The sequence below is a fragment of the Microtus ochrogaster genome, unplaced genomic scaffold (genome assembly GCF_000317375.1).
Source record: "Microtus ochrogaster isolate Prairie Vole_2 unplaced genomic scaffold, MicOch1.0 UNK14, whole genome shotgun sequence".
Lineage (NCBI taxonomy): Eukaryota > Metazoa > Chordata > Mammalia > Rodentia > Cricetidae > Microtus > Microtus ochrogaster.
This window is the reverse complement of record NW_004949112.1, coordinates 2,706,729-2,722,779: the sequence shown is the minus strand read 5'-3', so window position 1 is coordinate 2,722,779 and position 16,051 is coordinate 2,706,729. Positions and strand designations below refer to the sequence as shown.

The following is a 16,051-nucleotide window of genomic DNA, read 5'->3' as shown; positions in this document are numbered from 1 at the left end:
CTGGCTTTGGGGGAGCCTAGGCAGTTTGGATGCTCACCTTACTAGACCGGGATAGAGGTGGGCAGTCCTCGGACTTCCCACAGGTCAGGGAACCCTGATTGCTCTACGAGCAGATGAGGGAGGGGGACTTGATCGGGGGAGGGGGAGGGAAATGGGAGGCGGGAGCGGGGAGGAGGCAGAAATCCTTAATAAATAAATAAATTAAAAAAAAGATGGTGTCCCAGCAGAGCAGGGGAGACTGCGATGACAGCGGGAGAAGGGCCTCAGTGAGTCGTTCCCCACTCACACTGCCTACTAAGCACCTACCTTAAATCATCTTAAATTATCTGAAAACATTTTATGGAAATCTGTATGTGACGTTCAGTTTTAATTGTTGTGACACACTCTAAAATCGCCTGGGAAGAAGGTTTCAGTGAGGGGCTGTCCAGGTCAGGTTGGGCTGTGATGACCCTTCTGTGTTAATTGACATGAAAGGATCGCCCACTGGTCTGGGTCCTGCACAGATTCTCTCTCTGCTCTTTACTGTGAAAGTGACCAGTGCTTCTCAAGTCCCTGCCTTGACACCTGCCGGCGGTGGGCTAGAAGCTGGAGTTTAAACCCTTTCTCCCTTCAGTTGTTTCTGCCGGTTATCACCATAGTGGCAGAGGCAGAGGCATAGCTAGGATTGTGTGCGCTGTGTAGGCAGAAACCCCCTAATCCCAAAACCCCAATTTACAAAGAAAACCACTTGAAGGGCAATAAAAGTAAAATATCCCACCACAGGCAGCCCACTGACATGTGGCCTCGTTATGGACAAAGCCTGTCATAAAAGCATGCACTAGGAGCTACAGAAATGCCCTAACAGTTAAACACATTGCTGCTCTTACAGCGCCCTCTTCTGGCCTCTGAGGGTACTGCACGCACATGCTGCACGTACACACATGCAGGCAAAATATTCATACACATAAAATAAATACATTAAAAAAAACTAAAAAAAACCCCAATTCAAAACCATAACTATGGACTGACAGCTGGGGAACCTGCATGGGCCCAAACTAGGCCCTCTGAATGTAGGTGACAGTTATGTGGCTTGATCTGTTGGGGGGGCTTAGGCCAGGACTATCGCAGGTGCATGAACTGGTTTTTTGGAGTCCATTCCCTATGAGGGATACTCTGCTCAGCCTTGATGGGAGGGAGGTAAGTGGGGGGAGGGGCTTGTCCTGCCTCAAGTTGGTATATCAGACCTTGTTGACTCCCCATACCTTACCTTACCTCCTCTGAAGGGTGGATGGGAGGGGGGATGGGAGGGGGAAATGGGGATAGGGCAGGAGAAGGGGAGGGAGGGGGAACTGGGGTTGGTATGTAAAATGAAAAGTAAATTTTTTTAAATAAAAAAACAACCAAGAAAGGAAAAAAGGTCATAAATTTCCTTAAACATGAATTCTGCTTATTGTTTGATATTTGGTAACAACTGTATAGTCAGTCCTCGAGTCTGAGCTCTGCAGAGGGAAGTATTGGACGGTGAGGTCAGGAAGGCAGACACGGAGGGAAAATTTCCAGATGTGACTTTGTCTCAGCCAAACACAGTGATGAGAAATGTAAAAACCACCTGAGCAAACTCCATTTCAGACCCCGCGAGGTCAGTCGTCCCCTGCCCCGCAACTCACCTGCACACACACACACACACACACACACATACACAAACACCACACATACACACATACACCACACACGCACACACACATACACACACACCACACACGCACACATACATACACACACATACACACACGTGCGCGCACACACATACACAAACACCACACACATACACAACACACGTACACGCACACTCGTGCACACAGACACACACACACACGCACACACACACACACACTGCTGCATCCCAGTCTTCCCTAATGGGGCTGATATACTTGCCATGACCTTGAGGTGCTCAGGTCTTCCCTCATTCACAGACCAATGACTATGCTGAGTTTACATATATGTGTGTACACACACACGTGTGCCAATGTACAAATAAAGGCTGGACGATAATCTGCAGGAGTCTGTTCTCTCCTTCTACCATGTGGGCCCCAGGGGTCGAACTGAGGTCAGCAGGCTTGGGGGTGAGCGTCTCTGTCCTCTGAACCCTCTTGCTAGCCAGACATCCTTACATTTCACTCTTCACAGTATCTTGTGCCTTCTGGCAGAAACCTAGGTCATGTGGTATGGAACTTGGCCCTTGTGTGGTTGGCACTCACTGCTGACACGGCCTAGGGTCGCCTGCAGAGGGCCTGAGGCACTGCCCGGGCCAGACTTCTCTATGGGCACATCTGCTTATTAATACAAGAGAGCCTAGTCTTCCATGGTAGCATCCTACCTAGGCAGCTGGTCCTGTGCTGTATAGGAAAGCTAGCTAGCCTGATGGGACGGGGGAGGAAGGCAACCAACAACACAACACACACACACACACACACACAAAGTCACTGTGGTGATGGCACATGCTGTTAATCCCAGCACTTGGGAGGCAGAGGCAGGAGGATCTCTGAGTTTGAGGCCAGCCTGAATACAGAGTGAGTTCCAGGACAGCCAGGACTACACAGAGAAACCATGTCCCGAAAAACAAACAACAACCAACCAAAAAGCCAAAACAAAACCGTGTGTGTGTGTGTGTGTGTGTGTGTGTGTGTGTGTATGAGAAAGGGGGAGTTCTGTTCACACCCTGCAAGCGTGTGCAGAACTCCCATTCAGCCTTTGGTGAGTGCAGCTCTTGGCTGTTGTGTTAACAGGACTGGGGTGTCTGCTGTGTTAACAGGACTGGGGGGTCTGCTGTATTAACAGGACTGGGGGGTCTGTCTGCTGTGTTAACAGGACTGGGGGGTCTGCTGTGTTAACAGGACTGGGGTGTCTGCTGTGTTAACACGACTGGGGGGTCTGCTGTGTTAACAGGACTGGGGTGTCTGCTGTGTTAACAGGACTGGGGTGTCTGTCTGCTGTGTTAACAGGACTGGGGTGTCTGTCTGCTGTGTTAACACGACTGGGGGGTCTGCTGTGCTGCACACATGCATGTGCCCGCAATCCCCATCACCACGTTGCCCACGCGTGCTTACGTTCTTGCCCACGTCGTCCTTGCTGCTCAGCAGTGCTTCCAGCTCAGCCCGCAAGGCCCGGTTCTGCCTTTCCAGCTCCTCCCGCGCCTCCTGCTCCTCCTCCAGGGCCCGTGTCAGGGAGAGGGCCCTGGCCTCTCGCTCCCGGCCTTCAGCCTCCACCCGCTCACGGTCTTCCACAGCACGTAGTACGGCAGCCTTCTCCTCTGCCAGGAGCTACAGGGAAAGATGCAGGGGAGATGGGCTGACTGGAAGGAGAAGGGCAGGGTAGATGAGGGAAGAGGAGAAGGAGAAGGGAGATCCTAGAGATAGAGACAGAGCTAGAAATGGAGAGAGACACAGAAGAGATGGGCAGGGAGAGGGAGAGAGCTAGCCAGTCTTTCTGAGGATGCCCTGCCACGAAGACTGGAATTACAGGCGGCCACCACACCCATCCAGCATTTACATGGATGTTGGGGTATCCAGACTCAGGCTGCCTCCCCAGGCCTCTGAAACTCTTTCCATCAGCTACAAAGGCACATGACCTTCTGTAGCGAAAGATTAAATAGATCGCTGCATCTGTTGTGAATCGGGAGTGATGGCAGAGTCTTTGTACATGGTCAGGGACTCTATGAGCAGCCTGAAGGATCACAGCCTTTGCATAACTCAGTCCTGAGACATACCTGGCAGGCCAGAACGCTTAGGTTCTGGTTGAGGAAGCCGACTAGCTAAAGATACATTTTGTGTGGCTTCGGTTCTCCAGAGTGGATCCCCTGCTGCTGGCAGAGGCAGAATTAGAGTCCGGAGTGAGAAACACAGCACCTACAACCTTCACTACAGAAACTCCCATCCACAACTGGTGGGCCTTGGGAACGGTGGACACTAGATTGGGCCAGGTGGAGGGGACTCTGACTTCTGCTGTCTGTCCACTCTCCTCTTCCACACGCTGCTGTGCTCCGCGGACCCACCACAGACCCAGTGTGGCCATGGACCAAAACCTCCGAACTCATGAGCAAAACCCTTTCCATCTCATGAGCCAGTTGCCACCAACATTTGCACAGTAACAGAATGCTGACAGGCACACAACCTCTGATGCCTGCAGTGATTATTTTATTCCTCAGGCTGTGGAATCCTGGCATGATTCCCATTTTCTAGCTGGGCAAACTGAGGTTGAGGTGGGAGCAGCAACACACAGGGAAGTGGAGGATGTGAGCCCCGTCGGGGGCACAGAGAGGGTGTTCTGCATAGCATTATCAAACTGGGACACTCAGGCAATAATAGGGTGACAACTGTGACCCTCAGGACGGCCTGATTTACAGGCAACACCTGCCTGGCTGTGACACCGCTCCTATGCACACTTCAAAATCCATCTCACATGTCCCCTCTCCCCTGCAAGTTTCTACCTAATATTCAAATGGGTTTCAGGTTCCTCAGGGTAGCCAGCTGGGTAAACCAAGGCACTCACCTGGTCAAACTTACGCTGCTTCTTCTCCAGCGTGCTCACAAGCTGCTTCTGCTGCCCCAGGTCCACTGTAGCATCGTCCAGTTCCTGCTGCAGCCGCCGCCGAGCTCGCTCCAGCCTCTCCACTGCCTCTGTCTTTTCTGCCAGGCGCTGGGCCAGGGCCTCCGCCTCCCTGGCTGCACGGCGCCGAGCCTCCTCCCCAGCCTCCAGCACCCCAGCCTCTTCCTCCTGGCGTCGCCGCCATTCCGAGAGCTGCAGGGAAGAGAAGGGTGTGGGAGCCACAGCTGTGAGTGACTGTGGTGTGGGCTCCTAGAACCCTGTGTCCTGGGTGCCAACTGAGGCCCCAAGACGGGAAGGAGCTGACCACTGGACCCTCCTGTCTCATGGCAGCTGAGACCCTGAGGATTATCAATCCTGCTCTTCCAGGGTGTTGCCATCTTCAGCACGACCCAAGGCTCAGTCCAAATGGGACCTGCTCTTGGATCCCAAGACCAAGGCCAGGTGACAGGCTGAGGAAGAAGAGAAACATAATCTGAGGAGGCCCAGGCTGGGGAAAAATCTCCATGGAGATGGGTTCTGAAGCCTACAGAGCCTGCCAGTGGAAGGCTTCCCACACACAGGGTCAGAGTTATAAGAAGGGACTCCTAATCTGGTGGGGAGACTCATGGGTAGAATAGTCATAGCCCAAGGTAGCCAGAACTTGGTCAGAGTAAAATGGAGAATTACAAGGGAGGGAAGACCCTAAGTCTGGACGAGCGAAGGTTTGCGGGCATCACTGGGAAGTTCAGGCAGAGGTTCTGTCCAGGGTACTGGGGAGTCATAGTCAGCTGTGAGAGCCCGTGAGCAGAGCCCTTGTGCCAGCTGGGGAGACAGCGGGAGCTCTGGAGGAGCCCATGTGATGACCCACAAGGCCGGAGGGCATGTGTGGGTAGGAAAGGCAAGGGCGGGCATGGCGGTGGGGACAGAAACAGTGGTGGGTGAGAGCACCACCCAGGCCCAGCCGGGGACACTGGGTCTCACTGCCCACCTGGGCCTGGGCGCTCTGCAGCTCACGACCAGCCCGCTCCCTGGCAACCACTTCCTCTTCCATCTGCTCCCGAAGTCCAGCCGCCTCGGCCTCCAGGGCACGCACACGGGACCCCAAGGCCAGCTTTGCTCTGGTCTCCTCCTGCAGCAGTTCCTGTGGGTGGAAGGGATGGTGGGGGTCAGGTCCAGTCAGCGGCAGGGCAGAGGACGGCGCTGGGGGACGAGCAGGTCACCTGGGTGTCGTGCAGCTGGGACTCTGCACTGCTCAGCTCCTTGCCCAGCCTGATGGCCTTGGACTCAGCCTCGCTCAGTGCCGTGGACACGCTTTCAAGTTCAGCCTGTGAAGAGGAGGGAATTCAACATGGTGGGCCCTGTTGGTCCTCTGTCCCAACCTCTGCACACATGGGTGGGACGCCAGCAACGTGGCCAGAAGCTACTCTGCAGTCTAGCACAGTGCTGCCATGGGGCCCAGAACAACAGTGTTCCCAGAGGAGAGGGATTGCTGGGCCCTGTGTCCACGGAGAAATTCAAGCCTGATCTGAAGGGGGAGCAACAGCCACATCACCAACTGGGAGACGTGGACAATGAATCATAGACACGGATGAGGGAACGCTGTTCAGCAATGAGAGGCGATGAGGGGGACAGGTGATGAGGGAACACCGTTCAGCAATGGGAGGGGACAAGGGGGCTGGTGATGAGGGGACACCGTTCAGAATGAGAGGGGACGAGGGGGCTGGGTGTGGTGGTGCACGCCTTTAATCCTAGCACTCAGGAGGCAGAGATTGATGGATCTCTGTGTGTCCAAGTTCAGCCTGAACTACAGAGCGTGTTCTAGGGTAGCTAGGCCTACATAAGTGAGAGACCCTGTCTCAAAAACTAAAAATACTTGAGTCAAACTAGACAGGGGTGGAGTCATTGCTCTTGGTCTGTCCTTGTTGGCCTATGTGAAGTGGAACTTCTCACAGCTCCCCCCCCAGGGTCACGTGACACCCCACCCCACCCACCTGAGTTCTCTGCAGCTTCTCGGCAGCCTCTGTCCGAGACCACTCAACATCATTGGCGCGGCCCTGGACCTCCTGCAGCTGGGACTCCAGGCGGCGCCTCTTCTGCTCACCCTCCTGTCTTGAGGTCTGCAAGCTGCTCAGCTCAGCCCTCAGCTCAGACACCTCGGCCTCCAGGGTTATCCGGGTCTTCTCCCACACACTTTTGCCCTGTAAGGAGATGGCTAGAGTTGCTGGGGCAGGATGGCTCGCAGCCTTGATCTCTTGGTTTTGTTCAGTATTTCCTTTTCACCATGGACCCCACCAATTAAGTAATTACTCAGTTAACACTGATACAAGGCTATGCATGTCCCCAAGGGTGGCTGGGCCACTATTGACTCACCCTCCGGGCTTGCTCTAACTGCTCTGCCAGCTCCCCCAGGGCCTGGCCATGCCTCTGCCTCAACTCCTGCATGGCCACCTCATGAACACGAGCCTCCTCTTCCAAAGTCTTCTTCAGCTCTGTCACCTCCTGTTCCCTCTTTGACCTTTGATGGTGGAAGAGGGGAGGAGATAGGAATTTAGAGCAGAGGGCTGTAGGATGTGATTTTTCTCCTTTTCCTCTAAGGAGGGACCATAGTCTTTGCTTCCTGTGAGGGCCTGGTTGTAAAACCCTGCTCATGTGCCCATCACCCCAGTGACCAGCTGGAGGCGCTGCTCTGAATAGATGAAGAGCCTTTGGGACACAGGTCCAGCTAGTACAGGGAGGCTCAAGGTTATAGCAGACTGGATTCCCGCCCTAGTCCAGCTGCTGTTCCGTCAAGATTAGAGCCAGCTCTACTGCAAGCTCCCCACCAGACAGGAGAGGCTTCTGCCAGTGGAAGCCACCTCCTTGCCACGGCTCACGAGCTAAAGCACATCTCTCTCTCAAGTTGTCTCTTGTAAGGTATTTGCTGTATACACTTCCCAAGGTGTCTTGGTAGAGATGTATGAGGGGGAATGGGTCAAAGGTCAACTCCTAGCACTACTCAGGCCATATTCAAAGGGCCAGTCCTCAGCATGCCCTCCCAGAGGCTCTTCTATAAGCTGACGTCCATCTTCTTTATTTTTACTTGTGTGTGTGTGTGTGTGTGTGTGTGTGTGTGTTATATACATATGACTGTAGTACCCAAGAAGGCCAGAAGGGGACATCATATCTCCCAGATCTGGAGCTACAGGAAGCTGTGAGCTGCCATGTGGGTGCTAGAAACTGAACTCAGGTCCTCTGTAAGCAAGTGCTCTAACCGCTGAGCCATCTCTCCACTCCTAAGACTTGGCATTGAGTGTTCTCAATGGTCTGCAGTTCCTTTATGTGCCTCTGGTTTGAACGTCTCTAAGACTGGGGTGGTCTGAGGGCGATGCAAGGATCTGACTCTTCCATTCATTCTGCAGAGCTGGTACCCGTGTGGGTGGTGGCTCTGTCCGGATGTGCCCCACCCACCACATCTTCCCAGCCCAGGCCACCACCCTCTCCTTACCGCAGCTCCTGCTGGGCGTTGGTGGAATCCAGTGTGTCCTCTAGCTCCCCACGCAGGGCCTCCAGCTCCTCTCCCAGGTCCCGGCGCTGCTTCTCTGCCTTGGCCCTGGCTGCCCGTTCAGCCTCCAGGTCCTCCTGAGCCTCGGCCAGGCCGGCCTGTGCCTCTCGCAGGGACTTGAGCAGCTGGGCACGGGCTCCGCCCTCCTCCTCTGCCCTGGGGGTGTGACAAGGATCAGGGAGGGGTTGGCACCCAAGCAGGCAGAGCTGAGGATGAACAGCTCAGATGTGGGTTCAAGTCTTGGCTCTGTCATTGGTTGTGTGAGTCCTGTTCCTAAATCCTTCATGTTCCTGAGTGTGCAGCAGGATGCTCTCCACAGTTCCGGGCGACACTGGGCTCCTGTCATGTGCCCAGCCCTTTACATGGGTCTTCTTTGGAGATTTGTTGTTGCTGTTTTCTAGGACAGGATCTTTCTAACTTGCTCAGGATAGCCTTAAACTCATGGCAATGCTCCTGCCTCAGCCTCCCTGGAGCTGGGATGACAAGCACGTGCCACCTTTCTGGGCCACTTTAACTTCTGTGTGCAAGTGGGGGGCAGTGTCTTTTTTTTTTAAGATTTATTTATTTATTTACTATGTATGCAGTGTTCTGCCTACCTGTGTGGTTCCTGCTGGCCAGAAGAGGGCACCAAATCTTAGATGGTTGTGAGCCACCATGTGGTTGCTGGGAATTGAACTCAGGACCTCTGGAAGAGCAGCCAGTGCTCTTAACCTCTGAGCCATCTCCCCAGCCCCAGTGTCCTCTTCAAATCATTTCTCCACTTTAATTTTTTTAGGATTTTTTTTTTATGTGCGTGAGTGCTTGGCTGCAAGTGGGCACATGCGCCACACGAGTAGTGTCCCCGGGGCCAGGAGAGAGCTGTATCCCACGGAACTGAAGTTACAGACAGCTCTGAGCCTCCATGTGGGTGCTGGGACCTGAATCTGGGTCCTCTCCAAGTGCAGCCAGTGTTCCTAACCACTGAGCGGCCCCAGGCTTTCCCCCAGGCTTTCTAATTCACATGCTAACACCTCTGGAATGGACCTGGACTCACAGCCCAGCTTTCTTGGAAGACTTGCCATGCAATGTGGGCACTGTCTTTCAACAGGCACCATAGCTGGCACACGGTAGTGCCTCGATAAGAGTGTGGAGCCACATCACATGCTGGGTCCCATCTGGCCCCTGCAGAGACAGGAGGAGGAGCTGCCCCTGGGGAAATCACCTGACCAGGGCCGCCTGCAGCTCATCCTCCTTGCGGCCCAGTTGTGCAAGCAGCTCCTCCGCCCGCTGCTTCTGCTCCACCATCTGCTCTTGCAGCTCAGAGCTCTCTCCGTCCAGGCGCCGCTTCAGCTTCTCCAGTTCCTGGCGGCCTTTCTCCTCCTTCTTCAGCCGGTCTGTGGGCACCAGGACAGGTGAGAGCTTCACCTGAGGTCAGACCCTGTCTGCCTCCTCTCTGACCTCCTAGCTGCCAGCATACAGCATGCACACAGCCCACCCTGGCTCAGCTGCACAGAGCCCACCCTGGCTCCAGCTACTCACCTTCCATGTCTGCAATTGTGGCTTCATATTTGAGCCTCAGCTTGTTGAGGCTCTTGACTTTCTCCTCCTCTTCGGCTGCCTGTGAGGAGAACTCAGCCAGACGCTCCTCCAGCAGCCTCCGCTCCTGGGGACAGAAGAAAGTCAGACCCTTGGCCTCCCTGCTACCCTTTCCTCCTCTTCACTCTGGGGCCTGGGCCCAGGCCACCTCCCAGGTACTCATCCCACACATTAAGCCGCCAGCACACAGAAGGCCAAGGCTGCTCTTATGAACAACCTGGCAGGCCACACCAAGGGGCAGCACAGCCTCACATCACCCCCCAGTTCGCTGGGCCAGCATCCCAGCAGGAGACCATCTACCATATCTTGCTTTGGTGTGTCCCTAGCCCCACCTTGCTCAGCTTGGCGTTCTGATCCTCCAGAAGCAGCAGGTCCTCCTCAAACTTCTTTATCTTGGCCTCTGTGGTCACCTTCTCCAGCTGCAGCTTCTGCCGGGCACCCTCCTCAGCTTCCAGGTGGCTCTCCAGCTCCTGAAGTGGGGGTGGGGGGCAGAAGGGACCTCAGGGGCTGAGGCTTCACACAGGTCCACACCCTGAGTGACATTGGGCAGCATCAGCCTTTCCTATCTTCCCTTGCCATTCATTTGAGTGCCTAGTGTATACTGGGCACCATCTCAGACCCTGAAGATAACAATCTGCAGCCCTGCAGAAGAGCTCAAATGTTCTCTCAGTGCACACAGGATAGGGGCTGTCCAGGGTGGGAGTGGGACGGGGCCTTCAGAACCAGGAGACAGACTGAACCCTGAGGGGGGACTTGAATAGCTGGACCCAGCAGTGCCTGAACTCCAGCTCCTCTGCCGCCTGGACCGTCAGAGCTGAGCTGTGGGGTGGACTTGGACGGGGTGCCTGGGTTCCCCACACCTGTATGTGCTGCTGCAGCCGCTTCTTCTCGCTCTGCAGCTGCCGGCTGCACTCCTCTTCCTCGCCCACCCGAGCCTCCAGCTCTGACACCACCAGCTCCAGCTCCTGCTTCCGGGCGGACAATCGTGCCCGAGTCTCCTCGGCCTCAGAGCATAGCTCCGCTTCAGCACGAAGCTGCTCAGTCAGGCGTAAGCGTTCCTTCTCTAGCTGTGGGTGGGGGGTACCAGTTAGGAGCCCCCACTCAGACTGTCCCCACAGCTCCTGTAACCTTCCTTAACCTCACACCACATACCCAGCCGGGCACAGCCAGACACTGTCCCTCAAGTGCTGATCTACCCCTCCCACCTACACAGCCCTGCCACAGCTCCACCCAAAGACCCTTCACCCCTCACCATTCCACCCCCACTCTCTTCCCCTTATTGTTTGCCCCCAATCGCCATCCCAAGGCACCAAGACAACCTTAAACCCCACCCCTGCCCCTGGGGATCCTGCCCATCACACAGGGCCTGCCCAACAGCCCTCCAAGCCCCTATCTGACCCCTTCCACAGCCCCACCTCCTCACCCTCTTCATTCTGCCTTTCATGTACTGCCCAGCTGCCAGTCCCATTCCTCACCAACTTGAGGTTGAGCCGCGTACCGCCCCATACTCCACCCAAAGCTCCGCTCCTCACACCATGGCCTCACTCCTCATATCACAGGGCTTGCTCTTCACCTGTGCCACCCGGCCCTGCAGCTCCCCCACTTCACGTGCGCTCTGCTGCTGCAGCTCCTGAACTTTCTGCAGCTCCTGGGCACGCGCCTGCAGCACCTCGTCCTGTCGTGTCACCTGCAGCAGGGGCTTCACCTGCAGGAAAAGCGCCGTAGTTTCAAGAATGGAATCCACCCGATGTGTGCAACCTGCCACCCTTGCTGTGAACCTGAGGGTGGTCTGGGGGTGCCCTGGTGCACTCTGGATCCAGCTGCACCTGAAGCTGCCTGGACTTTTCCTTTAGTTTGTTTGGTGTTTTTTTTAAATTTATTTATTATTTATACAATATTCTGTCTGTGTATATGTCTGCAGGCCAGAAGAGGGCACCAGATCTCATTACAGATGGTTGTGAGCCATCGTGTGGTTGCTGGGAATTGAACTCAGGATCTTTGGAAGACCAGGCTATGCTCTTAACCACTGTGCCATCTCTCCAGTCCTGTTTGGTGATTTTGAACCAGGCTCTCATGTAAGCCAGGATGGCTCACCTCTTTCTCCCCGACATTTACTGATTTACTGCGTGGGCATGCTGACACCTGAAGGTATGGTGGTCAAAGTCCTCGCGGAAGTCAATTCTCTCCTTCCACAGCGCGGGTGTCGGGGACTGAACTCATGGCATCAGGCTTGGCAGAGGGCGCCCTTAATCAGCCAAGCCATGTTGTCACCTCTCCCCCGTGTTTTCTGAGACCAGATTTTATGTAGCCCAAGTAAGCATCAAACTCTATATGTAGCCCCAAATGACTTAACACCTGATTCTCTGGCTTCCTGAGTTCTGACAGTTTTGTACATGCTGAGCAAGCATCCTGCTAACTGACGTCCAGCCCCAGGCAAGGCCTCAACCTGTCCTCCGCAGGGCACCCTCGTCCACCCCAGTGTCCCGTATCCGACTACTTTAAATCACCTGTCATAGGCAGACAGATTGGGTCCAGTTTACAGCCCTGGGGAACAGCGCCTCCCTCCCCAAGAGCGCAGGCTCAGGCTCAGGCTCAGGTGCAGGCGCAGCCTCTCTCACCTTGGTGAACAGTCTCCACCACTGCCAGTTCCTCAGCTTGAGATAGGCGGCGCAATTTCTCTGCATCACCCGCAGGGCGCTCTGCTGCTGCTGCCTTCTCTGGAAGGCCCTGTGGGGACACAGAAGAGAGTGGGAGCCGGCCCCCTGGGAGCAGCCACTCTAAATTAGTTACTTCTGAGATGGGGTCTCATGTAGCTCAGGCTAACTGTGAACTCCCATCTGCCTACCTCGGCCTCCTCAGGCCTGGTGCATGCTGGGTGAACCCTGTGCCAACTGAGCTGGAACCCCAGTCGCAGCAGAGTTTACAGTCGGCCTCACACAGCCTGCTCTTGGCTCTGTCCAGGCCTCAGCCTCCCTTCCTTCCGTTCAGTCCACCCCAACACACCGACCCCGTCCTTGATCCCACCACCCCCAGCTCCCCAGGACCCCTGGGCAAGGCCTCAGGCCTCAGCCTGGGGTTGGGGCATCTGTTTGTTCTGAGGAGAGAAGAAACTGCTCTCCACCTGCCTGCATCCTGAGACAGGCCAGGCGCTTGTCACAGGCCCTTACACAGACCAGCTTCTCATCTGTCTCAGTCAGGCAGCTTCCAGCAAGACATGTCTCCCCTCCAACTGGGGTCTGAGCAATTAGTTGAGGCCAAACATATCTTGCTGGACCCCAGCTTTCTGAACTCCTACAGCATGTAGGACCAGAGCTCCCTCTGGGAGTGTGCAGGCCTCAGCCCAGCCTTGGCTCACAACACCTGGCATAGCCTGGCTTCCCTCACCTGCGGGCCAGGTAGCCCCGTGCCGCTGCCTGGAAAGACACTATGATGTCGGTAACCTTCAGATCCCGCTCCTCCTCCAGCTGGGCCAGGACTCCAGCACGGAAGAAGATCTTGCTTTGGCCAACACGGTATAGGTTGGGGTCTAGCTCCAGGGCCTGGATCTGGGAGGTGAGAACGGGAACGGAAGGAGATGGAGAAAGGGAACCAGTATCAGGAGGAACAATGGGGAGGTTCCCTCGCCCTCCCCCAGCACCTGAATTCCCTGTCCAGGTGCTACACCTGCCACAGACCCCACTCCCATGCTATGGGCCCCACTCCACCCTAAGGCCCCATGCAACCCTTCCCATATATCCCACCCCAACACCAAAGGCCCTGCGTATGCAGTTAGCACCGCCCCTATCTACAGGCCCCACTCCCAGCCATAGGCCCCACCCACTAAGCAGGCCCAGGCGCAAACCACAAAGCCTCACCCCTCCACAGGCCTCGTCCCCCAAAACATAGGCCCCTGCCCCTACATACCATCTTCTCACAGGCCTGCTTGCCATCCATGAAGCCCTTGGGAATGGCGTTTGGAGTGAGGATCTCATAGCTGCAACCGGAAGGGACAGAGACAGGAAGAGGGCCGCGTGTCATGAGAGACCATATGTTCATGGTAGAAATGAGACATGCTAACCACAGCACTGGAACATTTTGAAACACTGCTTTTTTTGAGATAGGCTCTCACTCACTGTGTAGCTCTGGTTGGCCTGGAACTCTCTATGTAGACCAGGCTGGCCCCGATCTCAAGAGATCTTCCTGTATCTATCCCAGGATTAAAGATATGTGCCACTATGCCCAACTTCAAGTTCAGTTTTAAAGTATAGAGGATGCTAACTCTGCACATTTCCCCCTCCCCCTCATATACCACAGGAGGGGGACTGAGACTCAATGACCTGGCGGCAAACCCCAGGCTGAAATGGTACCCGAAGGGACTTGGCTCCCCTTCTACCCAGGCCCCTGGAGCCTTTCGCGGGCCCTGCTCACCGCTGGCGGAACTCCTGGAAGAGGATGCGGTTGGGGAAGCCCTGGCGGCAGATGCGGATACCCTCGAGGACCCCGTTACAGCGGAGCTGGTCCAGCACCAGGCGTGGCTCCAGTTTCCCAGCCTGCAGGGGTGACAGCAGGGTCAGTGGTGGCCACCAGGGGCGCCACAGTCAGGGCCAGCCTCTCATTGGGGGATTCTAGGATGGAGCCTTACCACTGAGCAGCACCCTCGGCCCTCTTTCTATATTTTATTTGAAACAAGGTGTTACTAAGTTGCCCAGGCTGGCTTTGAACTGCTGCTGTAGGTGAGACCGGCCCTGAACTTAACAATTTTTCTGTCTCGTTGTCCCTAGAGCAGGACTGATAGACAGGCCTGGCCTGTGCCACCTCCTACCCCAGCAGCCTTTTCTCATTCCTGCTCTTGCTATGCTCCCACCTGCTTCCGGATGTTGGCACAAGCTGTCTCCGCTTGGAAAACTGCCTGGGCTGTGCAGCTCAGGCCCCGCCCCTCCAGGGAGCCTCCTGTGACTCCAGAGCCAGGCAAAACCAACCTGACCCTTCTAACTCTCCAGATTCACCTAAACATTCACAGTGGGTGGGTGGCTGAATGTGTGTTTATCGCATGCCCTGTCTACCAGCAAATGGGAGAACTGGATGCTCTCCCTGTACTTAGCTCCTTGCAGACACAGGAGGGACTGGAAGAGGCTCATCTCTCTGCCACTGTGTCCCTAAGCCCTCTCTGCCACACAGTGGACACTCAAAAAGTTTAAGTCACAGGAGCAGAGAAGCAGACATGGCAGCCACTTGTGCGCTGCCTACTCACTCTCTTCTCATGATTGGGGACGATGCAGCGGACAAAACTGGGGTTGGTGTTGCTGAGTGTGGCCATGAGGCGGCTCAGAGATTCCTTGTAGAGCTGCCCCACAGTCCGGAACATTCCACGGCGGGGGCGGCCTCCCGGAGGGCCATCCCCAAGGCTGCTCACCTGCTCCAGCCCCACAATGCCTTCCACTGTGGAGGGACAAAGAGGACCAAGGTCAGTGAGCTACAGATTCTGCCATCCTCCTCCCTCAGCCACCACACCAGCTGCTGAGACCGAACGTCTTGCTGTTTATGGGACCTGGCATGTGGTACATAACATTGCTTCTTGGCCTGGTCAGAGGTGTGCAGTTGACAGGCAGACAGAGGGTCAGAGATGCAGCTGCTGGCTTCAAGGTTACATAGCTCAGAAACCAGAAATCCAGGGTCACGTGACCTGTTACCCCACAAGTTCAACTCTCTCTGGTGCTCCTATGCAGTCAGTCATTTTCAAAACAACAGCTATCATTGATTGTGTTCCTACAGCGTAAGGAAGAGCTAAGGTTCTGGTTTCAAATCCCTACTCTAGCACTTACTGGCTGTGTGACCTTGAGCAAGATATATAACCTCTCTGTGTTTTTTCTTCCTCTTCATTCCTCTTCACCTTCCTTTTTTTCTGTTTGTTTCTTTTTGTTTTCCAAGACAGGGTTTCTCTGTGTAGTCCCAGTTGTCCTGGAACTTTCTATGTAGAACAGGCTGGCCTTGAACTCACAGAGATCAGCCTGCCTCTGCCTCCTGGGTGCTGGGATTAAAGGTGTGCGCCATCGTCCAGCTGTGCTTGTTTTCTTATTTGCACATTAGGTGTTCAGGAAATGCCCTTCTTAAAATGTTAGCACACTGTGAGTATGTGTGTGCGTGTGTGTATGTATGTATGTATGTGCATGTACATGTGTGTGCAGGCACATGAATGTGTGTATGTGTGAGTGTGTGTATGTGTGCGTGCACATGCATGTGTGTATGTGTGCGTATGTGCGTATGTGTGCGTGTACATGTATGTGTGTATGTGTGCGTATGTGCGTATGTGTGCGTGCACATGCATGTGTGTATGTGTGTGTACGTGTGCGTATGTGTGCGTGCACATGCATGTGTGTATGTGTGTGTACGTGT

General features: G+C 55.0%; 1 protein-coding gene across 6 annotated transcripts in view; it reads right to left on the bottom strand.

The window, feature by feature from the left end:
* Positions 1 to 16,051, bottom strand: part of Myh14 (myosin heavy chain 14) — a 61,059-nt gene that overhangs the window by 12,357 nt on the left and 32,651 nt on the right. For all 6 annotated transcript variants that reach the window (XM_026789092.1, XM_026789091.1, XM_026789094.1 and 3 more), the window contains 17 exons: positions 14,910 to 15,097; positions 14,087 to 14,208; positions 13,583 to 13,652; positions 13,064 to 13,224; positions 12,298 to 12,406; positions 11,253 to 11,384; positions 10,540 to 10,746; positions 10,012 to 10,149; positions 9,623 to 9,746; positions 9,306 to 9,477; positions 8,048 to 8,260; positions 6,934 to 7,078; positions 6,555 to 6,761; positions 5,784 to 5,888; positions 5,552 to 5,704; positions 4,528 to 4,776; positions 3,087 to 3,299 (listed from right to left, as the gene is read on the bottom strand). In XM_026789092.1, coding sequence (XP_026644893.1) covers positions 3,087 to 3,299; positions 4,528 to 4,776; positions 5,552 to 5,704; positions 5,784 to 5,888; positions 6,555 to 6,761; positions 6,934 to 7,078; positions 8,048 to 8,260; positions 9,306 to 9,477; positions 9,623 to 9,746; positions 10,012 to 10,149; positions 10,540 to 10,746; positions 11,253 to 11,384; positions 12,298 to 12,406; positions 13,064 to 13,224; positions 13,583 to 13,652; positions 14,087 to 14,208; positions 14,910 to 15,097 — 2,708 coding nt within the window. The remainder of the gene's footprint in view (positions 1 to 3,086; positions 3,300 to 4,527; positions 4,777 to 5,551; positions 5,705 to 5,783; positions 5,889 to 6,554; positions 6,762 to 6,933; positions 7,079 to 8,047; positions 8,261 to 9,305; positions 9,478 to 9,622; positions 9,747 to 10,011; positions 10,150 to 10,539; positions 10,747 to 11,252; positions 11,385 to 12,297; positions 12,407 to 13,063; positions 13,225 to 13,582; positions 13,653 to 14,086; positions 14,209 to 14,909; positions 15,098 to 16,051) is intronic.